At 35.1% G+C, this 26,599-nt stretch overlaps 2 protein-coding genes across 3 annotated transcripts; both read right to left on the reverse strand.

The window, feature by feature from the left end:
* Window positions 1-1,132: 1,132 nt before the first annotated feature.
* Window positions 1,133-5,872, reverse strand: gnat1 (guanine nucleotide binding protein (G protein), alpha transducing activity polypeptide 1). Of its 2 annotated transcripts, XM_016234589.1 has the most exons (9): window positions 5,631-5,872; window positions 3,926-3,968; window positions 3,648-3,789; window positions 2,712-2,869; window positions 2,442-2,570; window positions 2,151-2,280; window positions 1,889-2,042; window positions 1,447-1,658; window positions 1,133-1,317 (listed from the first exon to the last, which is right to left on the reverse strand). In XM_016234589.1, the coding sequence occupies exons 1-8, from the start codon at window positions 5,734-5,736 to the stop codon at window positions 1,468-1,470; spliced, it is 1,053 nt and encodes a 350-aa protein (XP_016090075.1). In that variant the 5' UTR covers window positions 5,737-5,872; the 3' UTR covers window positions 1,133-1,317; window positions 1,447-1,467. The 2 variants fall into 2 exon arrangements, with proteins under 2 accessions (XP_016090075.1, XP_016090074.1); XM_016234588.1 differs by having other exon boundaries at window positions 1,133-1,658.
* Window positions 5,873-8,945: 3,073 nt separating this feature from the next.
* Window positions 8,946-26,027, reverse strand: sema3fa (sema domain, immunoglobulin domain (Ig), short basic domain, secreted, (semaphorin) 3Fa). Its single transcript, XM_016234586.1, has 17 exons — window positions 25,860-26,027; window positions 25,676-25,738; window positions 24,999-25,118; window positions 24,084-24,173; window positions 22,349-22,442; window positions 22,084-22,203; window positions 21,225-21,364; window positions 19,830-19,944; window positions 15,469-15,538; window positions 12,604-12,748; window positions 12,276-12,498; window positions 12,009-12,097; window positions 11,780-11,821; window positions 11,405-11,562; window positions 11,210-11,277; window positions 10,943-11,076; window positions 8,946-9,575 (listed from the first exon to the last, which is right to left on the reverse strand). The coding sequence occupies exons 1-17, from the start codon at window positions 25,947-25,949 to the stop codon at window positions 9,141-9,143; spliced, it is 2,196 nt and encodes a 731-aa protein (XP_016090072.1). The 5' UTR covers window positions 25,950-26,027; the 3' UTR covers window positions 8,946-9,140.
* Between the last annotated feature and the right edge of the window lie 572 nt (window positions 26,028-26,599).

Here is a 26,599-nt window from a genome sequence, read left to right on the forward strand (position 1 = left end):
GTCCAACGAGACAAAGGTGAATGTCTACACTGTGTATTTTATCAAATCAAAATTAAAACCATGACTTTGCAAAACTGTTTAACAATCTTCCTTGATGGAGCTGCAAACGACACAAAATACAATGTTTATCACATCAGTGAGTGGTACAGTCAGGTCTTGATATTCTTAAGGAAATGTTCTGGGTTAAAAAGTTTTAACTGTACAAGTACTGTAGCATCTCTGGCTTACAATCAGTCATCACAGAAAACAATGTCAAAGTTATTTTCTGTGATCAATAAGTTGTAAACCTCTCAAAACTAATAAACCGGGATATACTAGTGTTAAGAGGCTTTAATGTTTGTGTACGTGTTTTATAATATACAAATTGATGATGCAAATATTCATAAAATGATTAATTAAAATATAAAAATTCTCAAGAAATTATTTTTTTGTGTATTATGCAGGTAGGCTATATATTAAACACTCAACCATCCCAATGTGGTTTATGATACTAAAGCCTTAGTTCAGGACACTTAAAGGACAAACACATCAGATTCAGTCTTTTCTACAGAAGCTTTATTCATTCAGTTTACATTTGCTTGGTTGTTTATGGTTTTGCAGTCAATTGTGTCATTTTAATCAATATTTGCTGTTGTATTTTTATCAATGCACTCAAAAATGGTGTTCTTTGTCTCTCAGCTAGCTGCTCCTGAGCTAAACAACTTAGTACATACTATCTTTTCATCAAAGTAATCCATCTTACATAGAGATTCTGATGGGACATACATAACATGATGTAACTCCTCTGTAAAATATATAGAACATTTTATCCCAGTCGTGTCAAAACTTTTCTTAATCAGCTTAAATGTCTGAACTTTATGCAGTAACTGCTATAACGTATAACTGAAATACTTCATAATGTACTCTTGCAAAACATTATGCTGAAGTGCATATGCAGGTGTTTCAGGAGGACGGTTATTTGGTTTACAGCTGTGTGAAGTGTAGTTGTAAATCTACAGGACAGATCACTGCAAAAAAAACTAATAGAGCCGAACACACCTCATATATGTGTTGGTATGTATGACTTGCTGCTATGAATATATATATATATATATATATATATATATATATTAGGCTCTGATATTTAATTACATGCAGTGTGTTTAATCAAGTGTAGATCCCAACAACTATATACTTTCATCTTCAAGATTTAATCAATTCAGTTCCCTCATGTATTTGTATATGTGTGTGCGCACTGTAGATTTCCTTATTACCCAGGGAGAAAAACTGGCTACAAAGGGCAATGGGTCAGTATTGGGTTTTGTTGATTAAGCCGCTCTGTAAACGAAGAAAGACTTTAATTATGCACATACAGAAATTGTAGCGCAATTTAATATGCTACAACAACATAATGCAATACTATTCTTCTATTACTACTTGATGTTTATGATATTATATTATAATCACCTCTTCCCACATATTGCTTGTTTAGAAGAGACCGCAGTCTTTGAGATTTTCTTTGATGATAATGTCTGTTACGGCATCGAACACAAACTTGACGTTCTCTGTGTCTGTGGCACAGGTCAAGTGGGAGTAGATTTCTTTGATGTCTCGTCGCAAGTTCAGATCTAAGAACTGCATCTTGATGTAGTTACCAGCATCCTCAAAGGTGTTGGGACCTGAGAGAAGCATGGCATTGTAATTTTTAGCATGGTTTTGCATATCAGAAACCGAATGATAAATTATATTTATTAGAAGTGATGTTCCATGATAAATCCCTGCTGAAAATGTGTTAATACTCCGAGTTAAATCTTTAGTTTTTCACTTTTAATGTAAAAGTCAATTGTAAGAATCTGTATGTTAAAGAATACATTTGATATTTTTGTTTGCAGACAAAATGCTGTCTCACCATCATAATCGGGGAAGCACATGCTCAGATGAGCTTTCTTGATCTTCTCCAAGAAGACGTCCTTCTTGTTGAGGAAGAGTACAATGGAGGTGGCGGCAAAGTAACGGTGGTTACAGATACTGTTGAACAAGTGGAGACTCTCATGCATTCGGTTCTTGGGTTGGAAGGACAGGGAAAAACGGTTTATTACTAAAATGCCTCATAGTAATAGTGCATGTAAAACTGGTTGGAGTTTCATTGATGGACCACAATGGCAGCCTACCACTTCATCATCCTCCACCAGCACCATGTCGTATGCGCTCAGAGCAGCGATGAAGATGATACAGGTCACACCTTCGAAGCAATGGATCCACTTCTTCCTCTCGGAGCGCTGACCGCCCACATCAAACATCCTGCAGACCAAGAAGACCAGTTTAATGGCATTGGTCTCCATTCAAACTTATCTTATTAAATTCTTATTGACACTTTTGCATTCTTAAACTTGCTTGGATTTTTGAGATGATGAAGGTTATTATTGGTTTACTTCATGCCATTCTTTGTATTTTAGGTGTACCTGAAGTTGAGGTCCTTGAAGGAGAACTGGGTCTCGATGATACCGGTGGTCTTCACTCTTGATCGCAGGACGTCCTGCTCAGTAGGGACATAGCCAGGCTTGACCAACCTCTCCAGGTCATTCAGATAGCTTGGAGATATAGTAAGAATCAATACAGTATTTCCCCATACTTAATGTTTCAAAGATGATTTGATTACTGTTTTGATCATGTGCATTAAAACCTTGTTAACTGCTATTTCATGCTTTAAAAGACTAATTATGATGCCATACTATCCGGCAGAGTCGTTGAGCTGGTATTCGGAGGCTCTGTCAAAGCACGCCTGGATGCCTGAGTCCTTCCACAGCCTCAGGATGATGTCAGCCAGCTCCTTTGGCATGGTGCCTTCCTCGATGGTGTCTGCTAAGTGCATCAGCTTCCTTGCATCATCCTGAAACAAACCGGTAAAATGGTGTAAAAAAAAATAAAAAATTGGGCTGTTGTAACTAAAGGTGTTTAAGCATTAGCTACTATACAAACTTTTCTAAAGGGATGATGTGAGTGACTGTAAATACTGAAAAATCCTTCATCATGATTTAATAGTCTCTTTTAGATGTGTAACATTCATGACCTCTCCTAATAGTCTATTTTTTTTTAAATCCTTCCGTTATTACGGTTTTGTTTTGTAGTATACAAGATAATACTAATTAAGTCTTTCTACTTAAAAATTTCACATTTAATTCAGTGTGTTACTATGAGTGAAAACTGTTTCAAAGGAAATTTTCTTCATTGTAGGAGCTTTAAAAAAAAAAAAGAACACATCCTGGAGTTATAATACATTGTATACTCTAGGGTGCATTTAGTAATTAATCTGGGACATCTACGCTTTGTTGTCACAACATACAAGTCAGTTACAGTTTTTTTTCTGTTGTGCATACATTTAAAAGAAATATCTGGAATTAATTTCTGGAATTACAATTGTAATTAATACTTTTTCCCTGCCCCTACCAAACAATGAATGTTTTTGACACATACAAATACACAGTATTTAAACACACCTACAATAAAGTGGGATTTTTGGTCAAGGCAGATGGCATAATCATTCAATACCATAGTATTACCATCTGATATCATAATTGTGCCATGGTATCACTACAGTTCTTTTCCATCATTTAACCTGTTTATTTGTGCAAATGACTAATGGATGCTTGAATGTTTGAGTAGAGCACCTGTGCAGCAGCATCTCCATAGGAAAGGTTGAGTGTGCTCATGGCCCTCACAATGGCCAGGATCGACTGCATGGTGTTGCTGTAGATGATGACAATGAACTCCAAGCACTCTTCAAGGGAGTAACCATCTTTGTGAATAATTCTGTCATGAAAAAAAAAAATTAATGGACCAAGCTATTCATATGAAAAAGCACTGAATATGAATTAATAGTGAGTATAGACTCGCTTTAGCCAATTCACTGTATTATCAATCATACTTTTTTTTACTTAGCACTTACTTCATCTGTTTGACAATTGTGCTTTTCCCCGACTCACCAGCACCTGAAGAAGATGGTAATCGATTTAGTGTTGCGGTTATTGCTTTAATTCATTTTTATTGCATGCATATTCACCGCTGTTCAAAAGTGTAGTCAGTAAGATTTTTAAATGTTTTTGAACAAAGTCTCTTCAAAATGCTCACCAAGGCTGCATTTATTTGATAAAATATACAGTAAAAACAGTAATATTGTGAAATTATTAATAACTTAAAATAACTGTTCTATTTTAATATTTTTTGAAATGTAATTAATTCCTGTGATGCAAAGCTGAATTTTCAGCAGTCATTACTTCAGTCTTCAGTGTCACATGATCCTTCAGAAATCATTCTAATATGCTGATTTAGTGCTCAAGAAACATTTATTTTTATTATCAATGTTGAAAACAGTTGTCCTGCGAAATATTTAAGTATTTTTTCAGGATTCTTTGATGAACTAAAATAACAGAACAGTATTTATTTATTGATATAGAAATCTTCAACATCAAACTTTTGTAATATTATGTCTTCATGTATTAAAAAAAGAGTATATACGTACATATATATATATATATATATATATATCACATTTTTATTACAGATATTTTCTGTAATATTATTCCCACCTAACATTAAAGTTTTTAAATATACTTTTATATTGAAACTTCAGTATTGAACTTAAAACAATCTTCACATAAAACCATTATAATAAATGTCATATTTAGCTGTGCCCTTCAGCAAGTAGGAAATATACAGAAATTGAGTCAAGTTATCAAACACTAAATTCTAAATTAAATATAGATGAGTCCTTAAAGCTCTGTTTTCTTTTGTTCTTTGATTAACAGACCTCAAATAATAAAAATAAATAAAAAGAATAACGCAGTTAAACTGAAAAAATTAATTGCATGCGTTAGCACGCTAATTTTGACAGCACCAGTATATATATATGGTTTTTGAATAGATAAAAAAAAAAATATATATATATATATATAATTTTTATCTATTCAAAAACCATAGATCTACATTGTGCCAGTGTTTTGAGGGGTAACACCACTAAGATTTGTCAAACTGTAGACATTCAAACAGTAAGATTTATTTATTTATTTTGGCATGCAAATGTGAATTAATGAATACATCCTTCTCCTCGATTGTGTTTATCTTTTGGAGGATTACATTAAGAGGCTTATTATTTTTGTCCTAAGCCTTGTCAAAGCTTGACGTCCCATGACCCTGACCCACATCACCTCACGGACAAAGACACACACAGTTATGATAGACAGAGATACAACTTTTGTTGAATATAAATGCATACTTTTAATACGTATTGATTCTGGCATGCAAGTTGTTTTCTAGGCATGCAAGTTGTCACTTTTAGTGTCTTTTGTAATAAGATTTAGATATTGAGAAATATCACATTTTATGAGTCTCCAGTTTGATTCCACATTGGTTTGAATTTCAGTAAGGCATCAATTTTCATCTTGCATTTGAGCTTTAAAGAATTAATATTCCTTTCATATAACAAAAAACAAATTGATAAAACAAAATGTGAAGTCATTGCCTGTTTATTATGAAGTTTTAAATGGGAAGGCTTCACAACACATCTGCAATATACCATTTTCCAAATCTAGCAAGTGAGCTATTCTTCATGTTTTGACTTGACCAATCATTTGAGTCGACTTGTGTGTTGTTACCTAGCAGCAGAAGTTTGACGGTCCTGGCATCTTTGTCGGCGTCCTCTTTCAGTTTCTTCTCTAGCTCCCTGGAGTGTTTGTCCTCAGCGCTCCCCCCGGCCCCCATTCTGACTCTTGATTAGGGAAAAGAAGTCCTTCTGTATGACCACTCGCTTGTCCAGAGGCCTCCAGGTGCTGACAACAATACAGCTCACACCTCGACTGGATCTTGGTGACCTGATAAATTGTTTAGAGTCTTAGAAGGATTTTGGAGATGTCTCTGACCACCTGGGTTGGTGGGGCCAATGAAGAACAAGGACAGAAGGCATTGAAAGCGTAGAGAGGTCATCTAACCTCAGATTTAAGGAGAAGGTGCTGTGCTCAGCAAAAAGTGTTAATCTGGCCAGCATCTTCACAAGCAGATGAGAAAGGCCATGGAGAATTTATGAGTGGAATAATGTGATGTTGCAAATGTTACAATTGTTTGCCATCAGCTGATGACCATTATGATATTTAAGGTAGAAGCTCAAAGTAAATGGGTCTCATAAATGATTGGTTATGTTGACTTTGAACTTGATAAGTTTTCCTATATCTATATTCTGTTGAAAATGTGCTTGACCTCATGAAAGAAAATTACATCTCTATGGCCTACATTTTTGGCTTTTTCTATAGAACTTGGACTGAATGCGAAGGTGTTTTTGATGTTGAATATTGAAATCTCTGTGAGTAATTCTAATCTCACCTTCCCACTGTAGTCATCAGGATCAGTTGACACTTTCCAGCGGACACAGTGTGCAGTGCAGCATTTTAAGAGCTTTAGTCCTTTACCTGACAGAGCTCATTGACCCCAATCTGAAGATTGATACATTTTAATCCACATGTATCACAGATGAGAGAGACACTTTCTTCATTGTACTTCATCAGTAGCAATTCATTTAAATATTTTGAGAGTTTGTTGCAAGTTGTTTAATACATGTTTAATGATCAAATGAGCATGTGTATCTTGTTAAACATTGTTTAAAAAAATACTCAAAAACTAGTATCAATAAAGCTTTTCTTAGGCCACACTTTATAATAAAGTTTCCGTAAAGAAACGTTAACATCCATAAATCCTTTCTACTGCACAAAAGGTTCTTTATGGTGGAAAAGCTTCTTTATATGTCAGGGGTGTCCAACTCAATTCCTGGAGGGCAGAGCCCTGCAGAGTTTAGATCCAACCCTAATTAAACACACCTGGTCCAACTAATTATGTCTTTTCAGGCTTATTTGAAAACGACATGGTATGTGTGTTGGTGCAGGGTTGGAACAAAACTTTGCAGGGCTCCGGCCCTCCAGGAATTGAGTTTGACTCCACTGTTATGTTCTTCACACTAAGAAAAAAAAATGGTTCGTTTAAGAACTCTTCATGGAAAGGTTCTTTGGGAAGGAACCAAAATGGTTCTTCTATGGCATCGCTGAAAAATCCCCCTTTGGGAACTTTTTTAAGAGTGTACAGTGGATTAAAAAATGTATTTGCATGTAGCTGGGGACATACACTCTGAGTATTAATGGGCTATTCTTAGGAACCAGTGCCACTTCTGCAACAATTTTGTCCTCAAGACTTAATGTACAATTATAATTATCAAGACAATGAACAGTCATGTTTGATAGATCTCGGTTTAGTTTGTAATGCAAAAATAATTTTTAAATAAAACTTTTTTTTTTTTTTTTTAAATGTTCCATTGAGTGATCAGATTTTTTTAGTTACACTAATATTAATTAGAAAATGGCTAAAACTTTCACAACTAACAAACGTTATCACACCATAGCACATTATTTTGGTTACTTTTGTGAATTACATAAATCATGTTTTGAAATAATTTTTGTTTTTATGAATGCCAGAGATTAAATAATGCATCATATAATCTTATAATCCGTATTAAAGATACAAATCACACTTGTTCTTGTGAATGACCCTAATGTAAAATTACCAAACAATGTACAGTTAATTAAATAGGCAAATCAACATTTTAAGACCAGCTTCCTTGGTATACTTTTGGTGTAAAGTGAACAACCTAATTTCTTATCGTAACCTTCTTCGTGTCTCTTTCAATCTTTGTTAAGTCTGCAAAAGAAAGGAAGCATAAGTTCACCAAGTAATATATCTGCAGAAAAGCCAACCTGTATTTGTTATAAAATATATAACTTTAATTAGTCAACAACGATGGAAAAAAACATTACTATAATATTAACTGTTCATAACATCTAATTCTGGATCTTTTTCACATTAGAATATCCTAAAGAAGACAAAACAAGGGGGCAAACCACAGTGATGAATAATGTCTTACAAATGAAAGGAAAAAAATACATTTACAACAACCATTTCACACAGCCTGTTGAAAGAAAATCAACGGAGGCAAAACAGACACATCAGGTAATTGTGCTTGATTTCATCACTAGTTCAGCAAAGTCCACTGTCTTTAAAAAACAGTCTCTCTATCTCTCGCTCTCGATTCATTATGCCAAAGACCATACAGCAACACAGCAATATCCAGAATTTGACTACATATCTGTACAGTACAAATACAATTCATGCAAACTCAAACAAGCCCCCAAAAAATTTAATTCCAAATGATTTAATGCTTTCAAATGATCACTTATTAAATGTTTAGAGGTGCTTGCTTGGACGCTTGTTACTGAAAATGGCTGGAGAGGTACATATTTAAAAACAACACTTTAAACAATTCTGCTTTGCAAAGAGATGGACAGGTTTTGAACCCCCCTGCTTTTAGACATTCTTTGCGTGCAATACATATTTACATAAATGAAAAGAACAGAAAAGTGATGTACATACTGTACAGGAGGCTGTAATCAATAATAAACCAAACGTATAACACACAGAAACGACTTTATATTTTACACACATTAGCATAGCAACATATGGAAGATCAAGAAGCTTAAAAGATGAGTTTCTGATGATATTAAAGTGTTTTTCCGAAGTCTTTTGGGAGGTCACAGAATACTCAGATGCACCAAATATATGTAGAAATTCTTTATCCGTACATCTGCAGAATGAGAACACGTGCTCGGCTAAAACAGTCCGCCAAACTGCTTTAGTCCCATCTTTCCTCCAGTATCAAAACATCAAGTGCAGTCAAACTGTCCATCAAGAGTTTCAAATGTCCCACTATCCCATTAGTGGTATATACATAAAGTTTTATCATAACAGTCACGTGTGATATTATGTTAATACTGTTGTAATAAATATATTGGAAGAAAAGTAACAATGATAACAAAATATTTGCACAGATCTATACACAAAACCTTTTTTTTCTCTCTCTTTTTTTTTTTTTTTTGCTATTTCCATACAAAGATATCCACAGAATCTAACTATGTACAGCCTACAATAAATACTATGAATTTTCAAAAACGGATTGTTTATTTTTTCCTCTGTCATAATGGTTGCGGGTATATGTTTGTGTGTAATGGTAGTCAAAGACCTTGAGGTCAACCTCAAGTCTCATTCATTTGGATGGAGTGGGTTTTTCCATCTCATGTCTCAGCCATGTTGCTCTGCTCCTGGTGGTGTCTCCTGTTTCGTGGCTTCCGGAGGTCCTTCTGTTCTTCCTTGAGGTCCTTCTTCTTGTGTGTGTGAGCTGTGGGGTCGTCCCCCATCTGCCAGTAGTCCTGGCAGTACTGGTTGATGAGGCCCATCTCTGGTTGGCTGAGGATGGTCAGCAGGTCTTTGTACTGCTCTGCGCTGGGCGTCCAGGTGCTCGACTGGATAGGCGGCGCGGCGGGAGCGGTGGATTCGGTCTGGATGGTGTTGATGGTGCGCGCGGAAAGTACCACCAACTGAAGTTTGACCAGTGTGTGCTTGAAGTTCTTCTCAGTGGAGGTGCACAGGTAACCCCCTCCATCAGAGAGCTGGAGAGAGCGCAGGAAGAGACCCTGCTCCATACGAATGACACGCCCGTCAGAACGGATCTGAAATACATAGGTTGTTGGGGGAAAAAATTAAGATTTTAGGTTAAAATGTACATTAATGCGAAAAGGGATATTTTTTATGTAATGGTCATAATTTTTTGTCATAGTTTCATTCACATAGTACATGTATCAATAAGCATGAAGTCAAAACAAAATCCATAATTTAAAAAAAATACAATGTAATGTTTTTTCATGTCATGTCTCGTATGCTCATCAAGGCTGCATTTATTTTATGAAAAATACCATAAAACAGTAATATTTTGAAATATTATTATAATTTTAAATAACTGTTTTCTATTTTAATATATTTTAAAATGTATTTTATTCCAGTGATGGCAAAGCTGAATTTTCAGCATCATTACTCCAGTCTTCTGTGTCACATGATCTTTCAAAAATCATTCTAATATGCTAATTTAGAAATATTTCTTATAATTCTCAATGTTAAAACTAATTTTTGCTGCTTAATATTTTTCCATTCAAAGGGGTAAGGGGTAAGTAATATATATATATATTATTTCTGAATATAATATTAATTATTTTATTTAACATGGATGCATTAAATCGATGAAAAGTGGCAAAAACATTTATAATGTTATGAAATATTTCTATTTGAAAATAAATGCTGTTCTTTTGAACTTTCTATTCATCAAAGAATCCTGAAAAAAAAAAGTTTAATGGTTTCCATAAAAATTTTCAACATTGATTATAATAATAAATGTTTCTTGAGCAGCAAATCAGCATATTATTACAATCCTTTCTGGTAGCACTTTAGTATAGGAACCAATTTTTACTATTAACTAGTTGCTTATTAGCATGCCTATTGTTAACATATTGGCTGTTTATTAGTACTTATAAAGCACATATTCTGCATGACCATATTCTACATGCCTAATCCTACCCAATACCTAAACTTGACAACTACCTTGCTAAGTATTAGCAAATTAGGAGTTTACTGAGGCAAACGTTGTAGTTAATGGCGAGAATTGGACCTTAAAATAAAGGGTGACCTAATTTCTGAAGGATCATGTGACACTAAAGACTGGAGGAATGGCTGCTGAAAATTCAGCTTTGCCTTCACAGGACTAAATTACACTTTAAAGCATATTAAAATATAAAACAGTTATTTAAAATTGTAATAATATTTTACAATTTTACTGATTTTATGGTATTTTTCATCAATTAAATGCAGCCTTTGTGAACATAAGAGACGCCTTAATTATTTTTCAATATTTGACCAGTAGTGTACAGGATTATATTAAGCAAATAATATCACAGGCAAAAAAAATGCATTATTAAAATTACACAACATATAGAAAATGTTGATTTAAAATTACATCACTTATGGTATAACATTATGTCCCACACACCTCTCTCCTCCTATCGCTGTTCTCCTTTTGGAAATGCCACTTGATTGACACATGAGGAGATCTGGCCTGGCACTCCAGGAAGGATGTGCTTCCCTCTACTCCATACTGCACTGTCTCCAACGTGTTCTTATTGGCTGGCAGGAATTAAAACAAAAATACCATCTAAAACAATAACCAAAATCAAAAGGAGGTCTTTTACTTCTTCCAAAGTGTGATTTAATAGACTAAAAGTATCTTAAGACTAAGTGTATTTTTTGGGTTTCTCACCATTGGAATTATAGCCCCTGCATTGTCTTATAGGGTTGCCATACTTCACATCTTGCCTCCGACTCCGCCTACAGGATTCAGACAACCAATTTCAAAGGAGGAAATTAATTAAAACAAATCTTGCAGGTTATATTAAATTGTATTTTAAGTATAATTATCTGATAATAAAGATATTCCCACACATGCAGCTCTCACCTTTTTTGGTTTGCTGAGTAGCGAGAGCAGGACTTTCCATCCCAGGCACAGTAAGGGTCTCTGGCCAAGCAGCAGTCAGCACAGGCCTCTCCGTACACATCACATCTGTGCAGCGCCAGATGAGTGACACCCACCACTGAACTCACATACAGCTGTTGCTACACAGGAAGACAGGGGAAATTAAAGAACAGTTAGAAGAGTATCATTAAAAACACATCATATAGCGATTCAAAGAATATGTTAAGAATATGTTCCATATTTGTAAGTTGCTTTGCATCAAACCATCTGCTAAATAACAATGTGAATAATCAGTTTTAAAACTATATATTATTACTATGAATATTTAAAAAAAAAAAAATTTAATGTTGTGCTTACCCGTTTTGGTGAAATTTTCATAGTAGTGATTGGAGTTGGAACCTGTAATAAGAATTATAGTTATATGTTATGAAAAAAAAACTTTAAAATAGTATATAACAATAAATATATTTTAGAATTTTATGAAATATAATAACAAAAGATACATTTTAATAATAAAAAAGACAGTATATTGTTCTCAATATGTTGACACAAAATGTAATGGAAATATAAAAAAAGAGGATCTTACTCTGAAGACCTCAACCTCCTCCAGCACCAGCTCTTCAGTCTGTAGATCATCTCTGGGCAGGACAATCACTTTATGAATAGTTCCTCTATCTGTAATTGACCAGAATATAGGAGTCAGAGCTATTTATAATATATAATATTCTTTTTGAGTGAATAAAGTTTCCTTAATTTTTCTGAAGAGCTTTATAAAAAGGCTTTTAGACCTCACAGTATGTATACTGTTTATGTATAAAATAAATATATTACTTAAAATGTGTATCAAGTTTACCTGTTCCCAAAAAAAGAACTTCATAGTTGCCATCAGCTGCAGCCACTTGGTCCACTGTGATGGTGGTGAACTCATAATCCACATTGGTGCGGACCACTAGGGGGCGCTTGTGGACTGGATAAACAGCGTTGAACATGGTCGGATGATTGCGCATGAAGTTGATAACCTCATCAGGGTAATCTTTAGTAGATTTCATGTTGGGGGTGAACGTCCCTCCTGGACACTGAAGTCACAGGGATAACATTTGTATTCCAGCATTTAAGACTGTCCAACATTTACTATCTTGTTCATATGATGTATTACAGTACATGTTAGAGATGACACTCACTGTTCCTGGACGGGGGTAAGGAATTTTACCCTGGTAGGCAACCCACTGGTAGTTTGGCCCTTCCTTATGAGCGAAAGGGCCATTGAAGACCATGCGGACATCAGCCATTGAATACACACATACTGCTGAACCTTTAAATACAGACCTAGAGATGCAGAAAGAGAAGAATTCATGTGTTGAAACAAAAAGAGAGGTGGAATAAAAATATAAAATATAAAAATTTAAAATATAATTTATTTCTGTGATGCAAAGCTGAATTTCCATCAGCCACTACTCCAGTATAAAGTGTCACATGATGCTTAAGAAACCATTCTAATATGCTGATTCATTATTAGAATTATCAATGTTGGCAACAGTTGTGCTGCCAAATATTTTTTTGGAAACTTCAATACTTTTTTCAGGATTCTTTGATGAATAAAATGTTAAAAAGAACAGCATTTATTCAAAATATAAATACAAAATATTTTCTAACAATATAAATCTTTGCTATCACTTCTTAACGATTTAACACATCCTTGCTGAATAAAAGTTTTAATTTCTTTCAAAAACAGAAAAAATTAAAATGTACTGACCCCAAACTTTTGAACGGTAGTGTACATTGTTAGAAATGATTTCTATTTTAAATTAGTGCTCTTCTTTTGAACTTTTTATTTATCAAAGAATCCTGAGGAAAAAGTATCACAGGTTTCAAAAAAATATTAAGCAGCACAACAGTTTCCAGCACTGATAATATATCAGCATATTAGAAAGATTTCTGAAGGATCATGTGACACTGAAGACTGGAGTAATGATGTTAAAAACTCTATGTATATTAAATTAAATATATTAATATATTAAATATATTAAAATGTATATTAAAATAGAAAAACATTACTTTACATCATAATAATATTTCACAATATTAAAAAAATTTTCCTGTATTTTTGATCAAATAAATGCAGCCTTGATGAGCATAAGAGACTTTAAAAACAGTCTTACTGATCCCAAACTTTTGAACGGCAGTGTATATATAAATTATGTTATTAATATTATAATTTAATATTTTGCAACAGCGAATTAGCTTGGGAAAAAACATTTTATGAAACAACATTTTTATTTTTTAACAACAATGAACGAATTGATTTAGTACCTCAGTATTTATTATAATATTAAATATTTTTTGTGAAATGTGTGTATATATATATATATATATATATATATATATATATACATAAATTTTTTAGTTATTATAAATATTGTCGTTTAATTTGAAATAGATTTATTTTATAACAACAGTAATGAATTGGCTTGCCGTAGAGCAGTGCACACTCTAATACGCTCATTCCAGTTAATATTACAGCTATACATTAGAAAAGAGCTCCAATCAAGTAAAACATGAAGCATTAAAACTCCAAGGGTTAATAGCAGGAGTATCATCAAAGGAGCTCATAATGCATGTATGCACACTATTTTAAAATTCGCACAAAATCAAATTTAACTCTCTTAAATACACATTTCCTGTCCTACTGTGCAAGATTCATCTGTGCATGAAATAAAATATGGTTATCTTTATGAAAATCTGCTGACCACAATAACCATTTGGCTTAAAATTGTATGCAATGTCACAATCCAATTAATTCCTTCTGGTTAAAAGCCGTAGACTACATTTTTTTCACCCAGAAACAAACTGGGATCCAAATGTCAGAACACGTTGAAAATATGCAATTCAAAATCTAATTAAAACTTGGAAATAAATAAGGTTTCAGGTTTTTTAAATATTTAAAACAAAGAAAAGTTATGCCCTAAAATGACATAAAAAGAAATACACAAGATTGTGCACTATTACTAGGTCACTAATCAAATTAAGACATTTGTAACAATAAGCATGTGAACTCCTTTGCACAAAAAGGTTCAAAATGCAAACTTGAGTGAATGTAATTACCGTAAAACAAAAGGGGAACAAACCAAATACTAAGAAATTAATACATTCATACTAATTTCTCAGTTAAATTTTAGACTCAAATATATACAGTGGGTACGGAAAGTATTCAGACCCCCTTAAATTTTTCACTCTTTGTTATATTGCAGCCATTTGCTAAAATCATTTAAGTTATTTTTTTTTCCGCTGACAATATAATTTGTTATGGAAAAAAAAAAAGTATTTTCACTAGTGATCTTACTCTTTTGGACCCAACTATAACAACAGACATAATATGAGTAGAGAAGGCAGTTTTACAAACAACATGAATACAAATACAGAGAGAGAAGAGACAGAGGGACAGATAGAGCTGTGAAATCACTTGCAGTTGATGGAGAGAGTTTTCACTATTATCACCAAGAATGGTGCTTTTGGGTATTAAGAGCCCAGACAGAGCCTGAGGGCTTCACCGATTTTATCTGAAATCTACAACGAGATTGTGAATTGCTCTAACACACAAACAGCCTTGTGTATTTACACTGGATGATTAGCATGTGAACCTCATCTAAAATGTTGACACATCCCTCTGAGGCCAGTTGTATAATATTTTAGCGTGCACGAATATCCTCTCCTAACGGCATCTGATAGCGGTGGTATTATGTAGGTAAGTCCTTATGAGAATATCACATATCAGATTCACAGAAAGGCTCCTTGCTTTGTGCTGTTGGAGGACTTGTACTACTGTCTGTGAAGCCTGCCAAATACTTGTTATTCAGTATGTTAGAAACAGTCTTCAGCAGCGGAGAAAATGGGGGTGTTGCCCCGTGGGCAACTGGAGTGTGAATATGAAAGCAAATATATTCAAGCTCCCTTGCCAATCTGATAAGCGGCCTGATTAGTAAGAGGCGTCGAGGAGAAGTGAGGATTGGATCTCGTATTTGGGGAGAGACCGTTGTGAACTTACGCACCCAGACACGGAGAAGACGCCGTAGATGACGGGATTCTTGGTGTCTTGGGTTTTTTGGATGTACACATCCCCTGAAAGGAAGATTAAATTACTTTAGTTCCTGGATTTGAAGACAAATGAACTAATTCACATACTTAAGTGTGTACTTTGATGGTGAGAAGAAAGCACATACAATGAGTATTGTAATGGGACATATTATATTATAATCATATGATTGTGTCCTGACACCACAGATTTCTACATTTCAAACTGTCAAGGCAGCTTTGGGTACTGCTTTCTATACTACTTTTGCACTGAAAAATTCACAAATTCCTCCCTTGTTACACAAGGGGTTTTGGGAAAGATTAGCACACTTTGAAAATTCACTGGATATCATATGCCATTCAGACACCTCTCTGGCATGCTGTTTTCTACGGAGCCCCTGAAGGGACATGTTGGTGGGAAAAAATGAGAAGGGAGGTAAAATTATATCACATTACTTTTGTGTACTCTCACAAAACTGCTGCGTTCCCCCGAGAAACTGTGTTTGCTCGCAAAAATTTTTGTGATGGAAATAATATAAAGTGAGAAGCAAAACCATGTTAAAAGCTTTAGCAAAAAATGCAAACTTTCTTGGTTAAATGCAATAATTTTGTGAGAGACCGCAAATGCAAATGAATGCAACATTTTTCAAGGGAATTCTTGTCTGAGAGAACACAAAGCATTGGAATATAATTTTTCCTCCCACCTCCCATTTTTCCATCACCAGAGAGGGCTCCATAGTTTTCGATGTACTATGGGACACGCTTATTCCAATTTTGAGCTCTGTTTGTTTAAGAGGCCTGGTATAGCAACAATGGCTAAACCAATAAGGGGATGGATCTTTTTTTTTGGAACAATAGAAGACAGGTGGATTATTTAAGAAAACCTGTTTGAAAACATTCACTATTTTTGCAGCTCAGTTTAGCACCACCAGTGACACCACAATTTCTGCAGCTTCAAAAGTCTGCGAGTGTATGTGGGAAGTCATCAAATCTATCTCAGTTCAGTTACATCATACAAAACCCATCACATTGAGAGGACAATCTTTCTTTCTTACTTTTCCTCTCTGTCTTTGTCTCAGCCTCCAAAATTCTCCAGCTTCTTTCAACACAAATTAACCACAAAGGACCAGAGATAGTCTGCTAGCCAAAATGAGAAAGATGAAAAAAGGCCATTGGGCCACCGTTTTACTTGAAGGACAGTGTAAGGGGGATGGGAGATAGAGGTACATAAAAAAAGGTTAAAAAGGGGGCAGAAGGAAAGAAAACAAAAGGAGACTCAGATGGTTTAGGGCAGTGTTTCCCAACCGGGGTGCCGTGTAAAAAATCCTTTTTTAATATTTTTAAATTGCTAAAATGTACAAAAAAACATCTATTATATAATATCCATTTCTGATATTGCCAATAATTAGAGATGCACCGAAATTTCGGCTGCCGAAAATTAGTTCACCGCTCAGGTTTCACTTTCAGGTGGTGTGACACTCTGCATATTATCCCGCTCTATGCTTGTGCGCTCCGCTCAGTCGCTCCACTCGTATACCGTTCATGCGAATCGGAACAGCAAAGTCCACTCAAACATTGAGCCGACAGGAAACATTGATGTAGTACAGTATTGTTTCTGTCTGCAATGACCCTACTGTGTTGTAACATGGTGTGGAATATGGGCAACTCTGGTAAAGCTGCTCTCTCATTCATTGATCTGCTAACCGCTATGTTATGCTCACGTGTTTTGATAATAATAGCTTTCTAGGACTAGAACATTATTCGGATAATTGGTAAAAAAAAGAAAAAAAAAAAGGTTAAATATCTTAGCCCTACTGTTAAGATATTTATACCTGAAAAACTAAAAAGCAATTTATTTAATTCGAAGGCCTGTTTTATTTTTTATTTGTGCTATCATTATTAATTTCTTGATTTGTTCTTATTTTATTACTGACTGCTTACTTGTCATTTTTTATTTCAATTCAAAGTTTGAAATCAAGCTATCTCGTGCTACTGCACCAAATTACCCCACTGTAAAATAAAAAAAACACTGAGTGAGCAAAAATTTGTCAAAAATTTATTTTGTATGGGTGCCACAAGTTTGTTAAAATTTCCAAAGGGTGCCGCGACTAAAAAAAGGTTGGGAAACACTGGTTTAGGGAATAAGGAGGGCAAGTGGTAAAAGCATAGACAGATGTCCCATCAAAAACAGAAAGAAGATGATCTCAGACAGATAGTCGCGGCTAAATGGACTAAGTAATCAAGTGCTGAGGGAAAATCCCACACTGCAGCGAATGAATCTCGCTCATGCCAAGCCACAAAAAACAACCCATAAAACCTCACTGCCCCTCTGAGGAAAAGGGAAAACATCTAGTCAAAAACTCCACTGACAAGTCCATTCCTCAAACACAGTGGCAGAGGGAGAGTGAATGAAAAAAAGAGGGCAGAGATGGAGAAAGGAGTCCTGAGGGTACCTTGTGCGCTATGCTACGGGAGCTGTGAAATGAAGCAAACACAGAATGACCGCTTACTCAATTTATGCACTTTGCAAAAGCAATAAAATTGCAGCATTCATGCGCTTGCGTTTATTTGCCTCTGAAGAGTGGCAGAGGCTGTTACAGCTGGTTTGTCAGCCAATCCTATTCAGTCCTGTCAATCAAACTCTCCCACTCTGGGAAAGACTTCATTTTGTGTAAGCCTGTTAAGATGTAGCTTACATGCATGAGTTACCTCACACATGTGCACATAAATGCACAATCATGTATGAAGCATAATGTAAAACCACAAAAAAGAGAGATATTTTTATTTTCAGGCAGTTGTAGTACAACTTTTTAAAAGCCCAATTTGTCATTTTAAGCTCTACAGGAATTTCAATTTCATACTCCGAACTGCTTGCCTCTATATATTCCTCACAGGCCCTTGTGGCACTTTACGCTTACGCACAAATGCTACATGCTGCACATACAGGAAAGAGAGGAAATTACTTTTTCCATGTTATACCCTCTGGAGAGACATATCCATTGAACCATCAGACATGAGCGGTTTCCACAAATGAGCTATATCATGCCCTATCCTGAAATAAGAGGCCTCTTATTTCAGCGAGTATATTGTGAAAATGAACAGAACAGAACTGACTATAAAGTACCTTGGGCAAATACCTCACTGTATATATGGATTCAATCAAATGGTAAAGCTGTTTTATTTCATTTTTTTATAATCTCCACAGAATAATAGAACATAAAATGCCCGCAAGAAATCTGAATTAGATGGAAAGATTTATCAAATAATCAGCACTTTGAACTATCATGTTTGTCTTAGACATGCACTATGACAATACCACATTTTTGTCCGTGTACCCTGCTAGTGCCATGGTATTCTTGGAAGTGCCATGGGGTAGCACCAAAATACAGGTCTTTTTGTACTTTTTTTTTTTTTTTTTACTTTTTGTTATGTACACTGACAAAAAAGTAGTATGGTATTACGGTTGGACATGTACCAAATAAAAAATAAATAAATTATAGTACCATGGTATATTTTAAATATTTAAAAGTACCATGCTTTTATCTGATGATGCCTACAATTTACCATGGTACTGCCACAGTACTTTTTGTAAGGGTAAGTATCATGGTATATATCAAAGTTACATGGTATTACACTTACAAAAAGGTAACAAAAAAGTACTATGATATTAGCATGGTATTCTAAAAATCATAAATGCTAAATTATAGTACAATGGTATATTTAAAATATTTAAAAGTACCATGGGTTTATCTGATGAAACCAATACTTTACCAAGGTACCGCCTCAGTATTTTTTGATAGCCATCATACTGACCCTTACAAAAAATACTGAGGTGGTACCGTGGTAAAGTATTGGTTTCATCAGATAAAATCATGGTACTTTTAAATATTTTATATTCTTACTATGGTATTACACCTACAAAAAGTTAACAAACAGTACATTAGTATTGCCATGGTAATATCATGGTATTTTGGACATTTACCATATAAAAAAAACTCAAATTATATTCAAAAGTACCATGGTTTTATCTGATCACACCAGTATTTTACCATGGTACCACAGCAGTAATTCAACTATATAGAATTGTCCTCTTGGACTGCTTGTATTTAATTTAAAATGTCCTTTTGTATTAAATTCAAACAGTCAAAAAGGACAATTCTAAATTGGCTTTAAAATATTTATTATTTTTCACTTAACAAAAGTAAATCTGACTTAATATTGTAAAGCATCCTGGTCTAAAGTTATTTAATCTAGATCAAATGTCAGTTTTCAATACAAGAAATGATCAGTTCACAGGAAATTATACAGAATTTACAGCTCAGATAACAGAGAGACTTACGGAGCTCATCGAAATGTGTCTCCATGCCATCAGAGCCAGTCACAGAGCAGATGAGCCGAGCCTTCAGGAAGGTACTCCACTTATTCACCAGACAGCAGTGTCCTCCGTCATCATTCTGTAGACGAAGTGAAGTCATGTTAGCCATGAAGATTCACTGTTAGACACCACACAAAGTCTAGCTGTATAGTTTGATTTGATGGACACCTTGACACTCTGTATGTGTGAAATTAAGGCATTGCTTTACATCAGTATCTGTCCCTCTCTCAAGGCTATTTATGTGGGTTTGCATTAACTGGCTGTGACTGGGTTGTAAACATTGGCTTTGAGCACTGCTCAGCCCCATCTGCTGTGGACAGCAGCCAACTTCAATAATGAGACGCAGCGATGCCCAGTGACCAGCCGCCAGCAGCTACCCACACATTACAAACATGCTTCTTTGATTCACATTAGAACAGCAAAAAATAACCAAGAAACAAGCGGTTGCTCATGTAGGAGGCATTAGACAATGATGGATCCCGAGGATCTGTCAATCAACAGTTCAGTTCTGCATGGACATAATTTCTTCAGTGTCATGTTCAGCATAGGAACACCCAATAATTGAAAAATGTATAGTATATTGCAGTGCTTATAAAACAATGAATGGGATTATGTTAAGATTTAGTCACCCGCATGTAGTTCATCCAAACTCATATGACTTACTTCTTTCTGTGGAACGTAAACGAAGATATTTTGAAGAATGTACTTGTTTGTCTTTGCTGTACAGTGACAATTAAAGGGGACAGGAGCTTTTTTCAAGCTTCAAAAATGATGCAAAGGCACATAAAAAGTCTGTGAGACTATATTTCAGGTCTTCTGAAACCATATGATAGCTCTGTGTGAGAAACAGACCGAAACCTGACAACACATTCCTGACATCCGTCCTACCTCTATTTGGCATCTTGTGAATGAATCAGCCTTTTGAGTCAGAGCTTTTCACTGAATCAGTTCACAAAACAGTCCAACTGATTCATTCTTGAAGACTAATCCGGTTCTCGAGCTCAATGATTTTATTTGAATGAGGCAGTTCACAGCCCACCAGAGGGGATGATTATCAAAGAAAAACTACTCAAATTTTTGTGTTATTCAAACAAAAGTAATTGCTTATTGTGCAAATGTGACATGTTGTACAGGCCACTTAATAGCTCTTTTTAAAGCTTAAAATCTCTAGTCCTCATACTTTGAAACTGCATGGGAAAATGTAAGCACATTCTTCGATATTTCCCATTTTGTATATAATGGAAAAAGAAAGTTATGTGGGTTTAAAACAACATGAAGGTGAATAAGTGAACTATGCCTTTTAGCATGTGTAGATATGTTTTACTGGAATATAAGACAAAGGTTAAGAAAATGTGTCACCAAACAAATCCTGCCAATCCTAGACTGAGCCATGGGAGTCTGACCCATCTCAGACGCCTTCTCACGGAAGAAGAAATACAGCTTGTCGTCATTCTTTTCTGCACTATCAGGGATGAGCTGAGCGTGGACGAAGGTTGGATCTAAAAGAAAACGAAAAAAGAGAGAGGAAGGGAAACAGCAAAAGAGATTAATTACAGTTGTAGCAGAAAGCAAATAGAAAACAAAAAGGAGAGCAAAGGGATAATATCAAATAATACTAGAAAGTGCAACTAATGCAAAGTGTCTGATGACCTCTCTCACGGTTAGTCTATCCTCTCATTCACTACACTGAACAGTCCACATGTAAGACATCTGTATGAAATTTGTGATGGTTATCACAGTGGACACTCTTGATTAAAAAGGCAAAACTAAAGTAAAGAAGTCACGTGTAATACAAGGGAAACTCAGGTTAAAAAACTCAAAGAACAATGCTATTGAAAACTGTTAGATAAAGCATAAAGCAAGCATAAAACAAAAAGACAAAATATTTGTGTTAGTTTGCAAAAGAATATGAACATGCCTTTAATGTGACAATTAAGGCTAAATAAATATAATAGTTAAATAAATTTCAGAAAATACAAAAAAATAACTAATGAAATCAGCTATAATAGTCAGGGATTATAAAAAGGGTCAAGGATTGAGCTTAACTAGGCAGTGATTGCTTGAGGGATATCATTTTGCAAAAGTGTATGAAATATGAGGTTAGTTTGAAAGAGGTAGGATGAAGGGTCAGTGTTGAATATTCATATCTGGCACTTTCCCCACTGAACAAAGAACTTTGTCTTGATGGTATGCCATGGTTCAAAAATGTTGTGCGTACCGTGAAGCCAGCGGGAGTTATACTGGTCGGTCCTCATGGCCGTGTGTTTTCCCAACGTGCGAAAGATGGCAGAGTCTGTTCCCATAAAATCGATGTAGACACCGGCGTACAACTGGCCATCTGCCAAAACAGAGCGAGCGTTAAGGAGATAACGAGAGATAGATAGATAAACTTGAGAAAAATTAGTCTGAAACAAAAGAAATTATGTTTTGTATATTTTCTTAAAGTATTGAAAAGTAGTATGATGGCAATGAGCGGTACATACTTATCAGAGCTGAGACGCTGTTTAGTTTGGGGTCAAAGGGGCATTTCCCCTTCCCAGAATCTACTTTACCAGGCTCCAGTCGGAAAATGTATTCCTGGAACAGGGAGAGCATGAAGGTTTCATTAATGACAGCGCAACAGATCACATTAGATGAGCAGTATTGATTCTCAGCTTACTTGGATACTTTAAGTTTCCAGTGTTTAAGAGGTATAACCAGGAAGTGAAATGCACATAGGTTCACTGGGATAAATGAAAACAAAAACTAGCTGAGGTTGTAATATAATTGAAATATCTTTAGGCAACCTATTGTTTGTGCTTTTTAAATGTTGGAGTCTAACATATTGTCTAATGCCAACACCAGTATCTTGCCATTTGACTAAAGAGATCTAGTGTAAAACTGCCCAGAAAAAAGAAATTAATGCCATAATCCAAGGTTTCCAAGGTTCTTGGTAGTTGCCAAAGAAAATGAACAGTTTCTCACAATCAACTTCTCAACATATGAATCTAAAATAGTCTATATGGTTTTGTCGGGTTAGTGACAACTATTGCATTGCTGGTTTTTAGAAAAACAAAATCTCTTTAAAGGGGTCATATGATGCGATTTCAATTTTGCCTTTCTCTTTGGAGTGTTACAAGCTCTTGGTGCATAAAGAAGATCTGTAAAGTTGCAAAGACTAAAGTCTCAAAACCAAAGAGATATTCTTTATAAAAGTTAAGAGTTAACCACGCCTACCTAAAACGGCTCGTTCTAACACGCCCCCACATATGTCGCTCCGGTCGGACACGGCATCAACAGTATGGTAGGGGCATAACATTTCCGTCTCATGCTTGAGTTATTCGGCCAATCACAACGCACTGGATAGCTGGCCAATCACAGCACACCTCGCTTTTTCAGACTTTGTAAAAATTGACGCGTTTCAAAAAGGCGGGGCATAGAAGAGAAACAATAATGTACAGTATGTGGAAAATAATGTGTTTTTTTAACTTTAAACCGCATAAACACATTTCATTACACCAAATACACAAAATAATGTTCTTTTTAGCATCATCATATGACCCCTTTAAGCTAATAGTCCACTTCACTCCATGCAGTGTGCATTCCATCTACAGTTAAACAGATGCAAAACAGTATTATTAAAAAGTTTGGTGACTGCTGGATTTGCACCAAATATGCACAACAACATCTAACATGAATTAACACATTGACTAAAATCTAAGCAGAGATGTAGAAGGACATCTAAAGAGTCTACAACATGTTGCAAAGAATTTATCAACAATTCAGCAAATTCAAGTCTCAACAATGACTTTCTTTTGGATAATATTCAAAAAGTTTTTGGAACCTTTCTACTTTCCAAGCTTTACACGCACACCACAAATGTAATATAAGCCACGGATAAATTTTCTGCTGACTAACCACTTTCAAACATGATGGAGTTTGGGTGTGGGAGTAATCTTTGCACGTTCTGCTAGATTTCTGCGCCAAAGGCAGGCTCTGGACAAGTGTAGGCAAACTTGAGAAAGACAAGCTCTAAAGACAACAGTCCCTCTGCTGTTTCTCTCAACGCCTTTAGCGGCAGAGGAAACCAGCTGCTGAAAATTCAAATAGTGTGAGAACAGAACCTTTCCTTAAACTTCTAAGTAAAAAAAACATCTTGTAAGTGCATCTTAAGGGGGGAAAAAAGGCCACAAGAAAGTACAAAAAGGACCTCATCCCACTGAAGAGTTCATTTCCCACCTTGGGTGCATATGGTTCTGGTGAGGTACTAGGATCTGCGGCTCGACTGGTTCGGCCTCCCGCACGAGGCATCTGATCTTGGAGCATGCCCTATAAAACAAGGTGTGTGCCTCAATAAAGACCTGTTTCTAGGACCCAAGAGAACGTTCAAGGCTGTGTCCAAACAAGAATATGTTGAGATGCTAGAAAGATGGCTGCAGTTTGGTATATCCATAGTGGACAAAGAAGAGTTGATATTAAGTTGTCTAAAACATGCACATGCTGAAAAGCACATTCCCACTGCATATGAAAAAAACAAAAAACAGAAATGCATATTGCAGAACCCCACAAAAGAACAAAAAATGCAGTAGAATCCAAAAGCCTGAGACCAGTGAAAATGCTCATTTTATATAAATAATTGAATAATTTTTTTATTAACTGCTAATTATTGAATCAATATGTGAGTGGAAAAAAAAATAGGTTCACATGATCAGTCACAAATTTGCTTATATTTGAAAATTGACCTAGAAATAGCACAGAATTTTTACTTTTTCATTATCCATTTTTCTTTCTTTCAGATCTTTATTTCCAGTTTAAAATTTCAAGTTAAAAAAAAAAACTTTCCAGATTTCCAATGTGATCTCAGACTTTTTTGAACGATGTTTTTATGGACAGTGGTTAATAATGGTACATGGTCATGGGAAAGAAGGTAGGTGAAATTAGGACTATGTTTAAATGCAATTATCCTTCTAAACACTAGGAAGAGTTTTTGAAGTAACAGAGTCAAAAGACATGCAGGTGGTAAAGATTATCTTGTTTGTTCCAGGGTGGAGAAACATTCCTCTCTAATGACATAATACCTTTTGACTAAGGTAGCCAACAGTTTGAACCCTTGACCTGCAAATGGTAGCAGGTCACCTGCGAATGACAGTTTACCTGTGCCCTTTGACCTCTGTCCACATAGGTACAGATGGGGTTGTAAGCTCCCGTTCCGCACACATACAGGTGAGTCCTGTTCCATGACTCGATTAGACGGATGAAATTACCACACTCGCCCTGTTGACACAGAACAGAATGATATCAGCGATGCTGTCATGGAGAAATTATACTTTCAGATGGATATTGACTACTGACATGCTCACGTTGGAATAACCAGCTAAGGATTTACAAAGATTGTGGTAATTAGTAGTGATCCACCGATATTAAAATTCTGGGAAAAAATGGCACCTATAAAAATATAAACAAAGAATATAAAAAAAAATAATAGAAATTATTACATACTACTATTCAAAATATTGGTGTTGGTAACATTTTTGAAAATATTTTTGAAAGAGTTCTCTTATGCTTTCTTTAAAACTAATATTGTAAAATAATACAATTTAGTATAACTGTTTTCTATTTTAATATATTTTAAAATGTGATTAATAGAAAGATCAAAAGAACAGCATTTGTTTAAAATAAATATTTTGTATCTTTGTCAATTTGGATCAATTTAATGCATTCTTTCTGAATTAAAGTATTAATTTCCTTAAAAAACACTTTGATAAATAATTAAATAATTAAATAAGTACAGCAGAAAAGAATATCCACATTTTTTCTTGGCGGATTCTTACATTGATGTCTTTTCCTGAGAGAACACACTCAGTCCTCCTCTGAGGAGTCACAGGCCAATGAATCTGAGGAAAAAGACGAATGTCAGTCATCTTAATCTACTGACCAGATTCAAGTTTACCACTGCCAAGCCTTGCTTATAGTTTGGTTTGTTGCAATCTCTATTGTGTAACTGAGAAATCTTACTATGAGGGGGTCTTTGTTGATGTCTTTCAGGTCTAGTGACAGGATGTAGTCCTTGCTGCCCACGTACATGCGATCATGGTCCTCGTCCATACGAAGGATTCTGTAGTCCGTCGAGTTGAGCAGAAAAGCAAAGTGATGGGCAGTTCCAGTAGACTTAAGCTCTAAAAAGGACAGAGTGAAAGAGTCAATTTATTTATTTAGCAGATGCTTTTATTAAAAGCAACACACAAACCATGCAGGAAAAAAAAATACTTTCCAAGCGAGAATTTAATTTTTTATTTATTTTTGTAATATAAGTCCCTTTTATAGGGTCATGGAAATGTTGAAGGGTCAGTTCTGCCACAAGCAGCACCAAATATAATTGCAAAAATAGTGATTGGGTAACACTTTATTTTAGGGCCTCTTAACTAGTTTCTTATTAGCATGCATATTACTAGAATTTTAGCCATTTATTAGTAGTAATTAAGCACATATTAATGCCTTATTCTACATGACCTTATTCTACATCCCTAATCCTACCCAATACCTAAACTTAACAACTACCTTACTAACTATTAATAAGCAGCAAATTAGGAATTTATTGAGGGAAAAGTCGTTGTTAATAGTGAATAAGTGTTCCCTATTCTAAAGTGTTACCAGTGATTGTTTAAAACTAGCTTCCACATCTGCCCATGGTCAAATTATATGCTATAAACATGCTATTGGTTAAAACAATGTTGGGTTAACTGGGTTCTTGAGCT

Source organism: Sinocyclocheilus grahami, unplaced genomic scaffold (genome assembly GCF_001515645.1).
Source record: "Sinocyclocheilus grahami isolate Dianchi unplaced genomic scaffold, SAMN03320097.WGS_v1.1 scaffold455.1, whole genome shotgun sequence".
Taxonomy (NCBI): Eukaryota; Metazoa; Chordata; class Actinopteri; order Cypriniformes; family Cyprinidae; genus Sinocyclocheilus; species Sinocyclocheilus grahami.

Excerpts from the sequence above, each read along its gene's own strand:
- gnat1 (XM_016234589.1), bottom strand. The coding sequence starts at position 5,736 with ATGGGGGCCGGGGGGAGCGCTGAGGACAAACACTCCAGGGAGCTAGAG. Across the intron at positions 3,790-3,925 it reads ACAATTGTCAAACAGATGAA|AATTATTCACAAAGATGGTT; the intron begins GTAAGTGCTAAG and ends TTTTCATGACAG. Across the intron at positions 2,571-2,711 it reads CTCAACGACTCTGCCGGATA|CTATCTGAATGACCTGGAGA; the intron begins GTATGGCATCAT and ends TATATCTCCAAG.
- sema3fa (XM_016234586.1), bottom strand. The coding sequence starts at position 25,949 with ATGGACGAGGACCATGATCGCATGTACGTGGGCAGCAAGGACTACATC. Across the intron at positions 11,563-11,779 it reads TGAAAATTTCACCAAAACGG|CAACAGCTGTATGTGAGTTC; the intron begins GTAAGCACAACA and ends CTTCCTGTGTAG. Across the intron at positions 9,576-10,942 it reads ACAGCGATAGGAGGAGAGAG|ATCCGTTCTGACGGGCGTGT; the intron begins GTGTGTGGGACA and ends TATGTATTTCAG.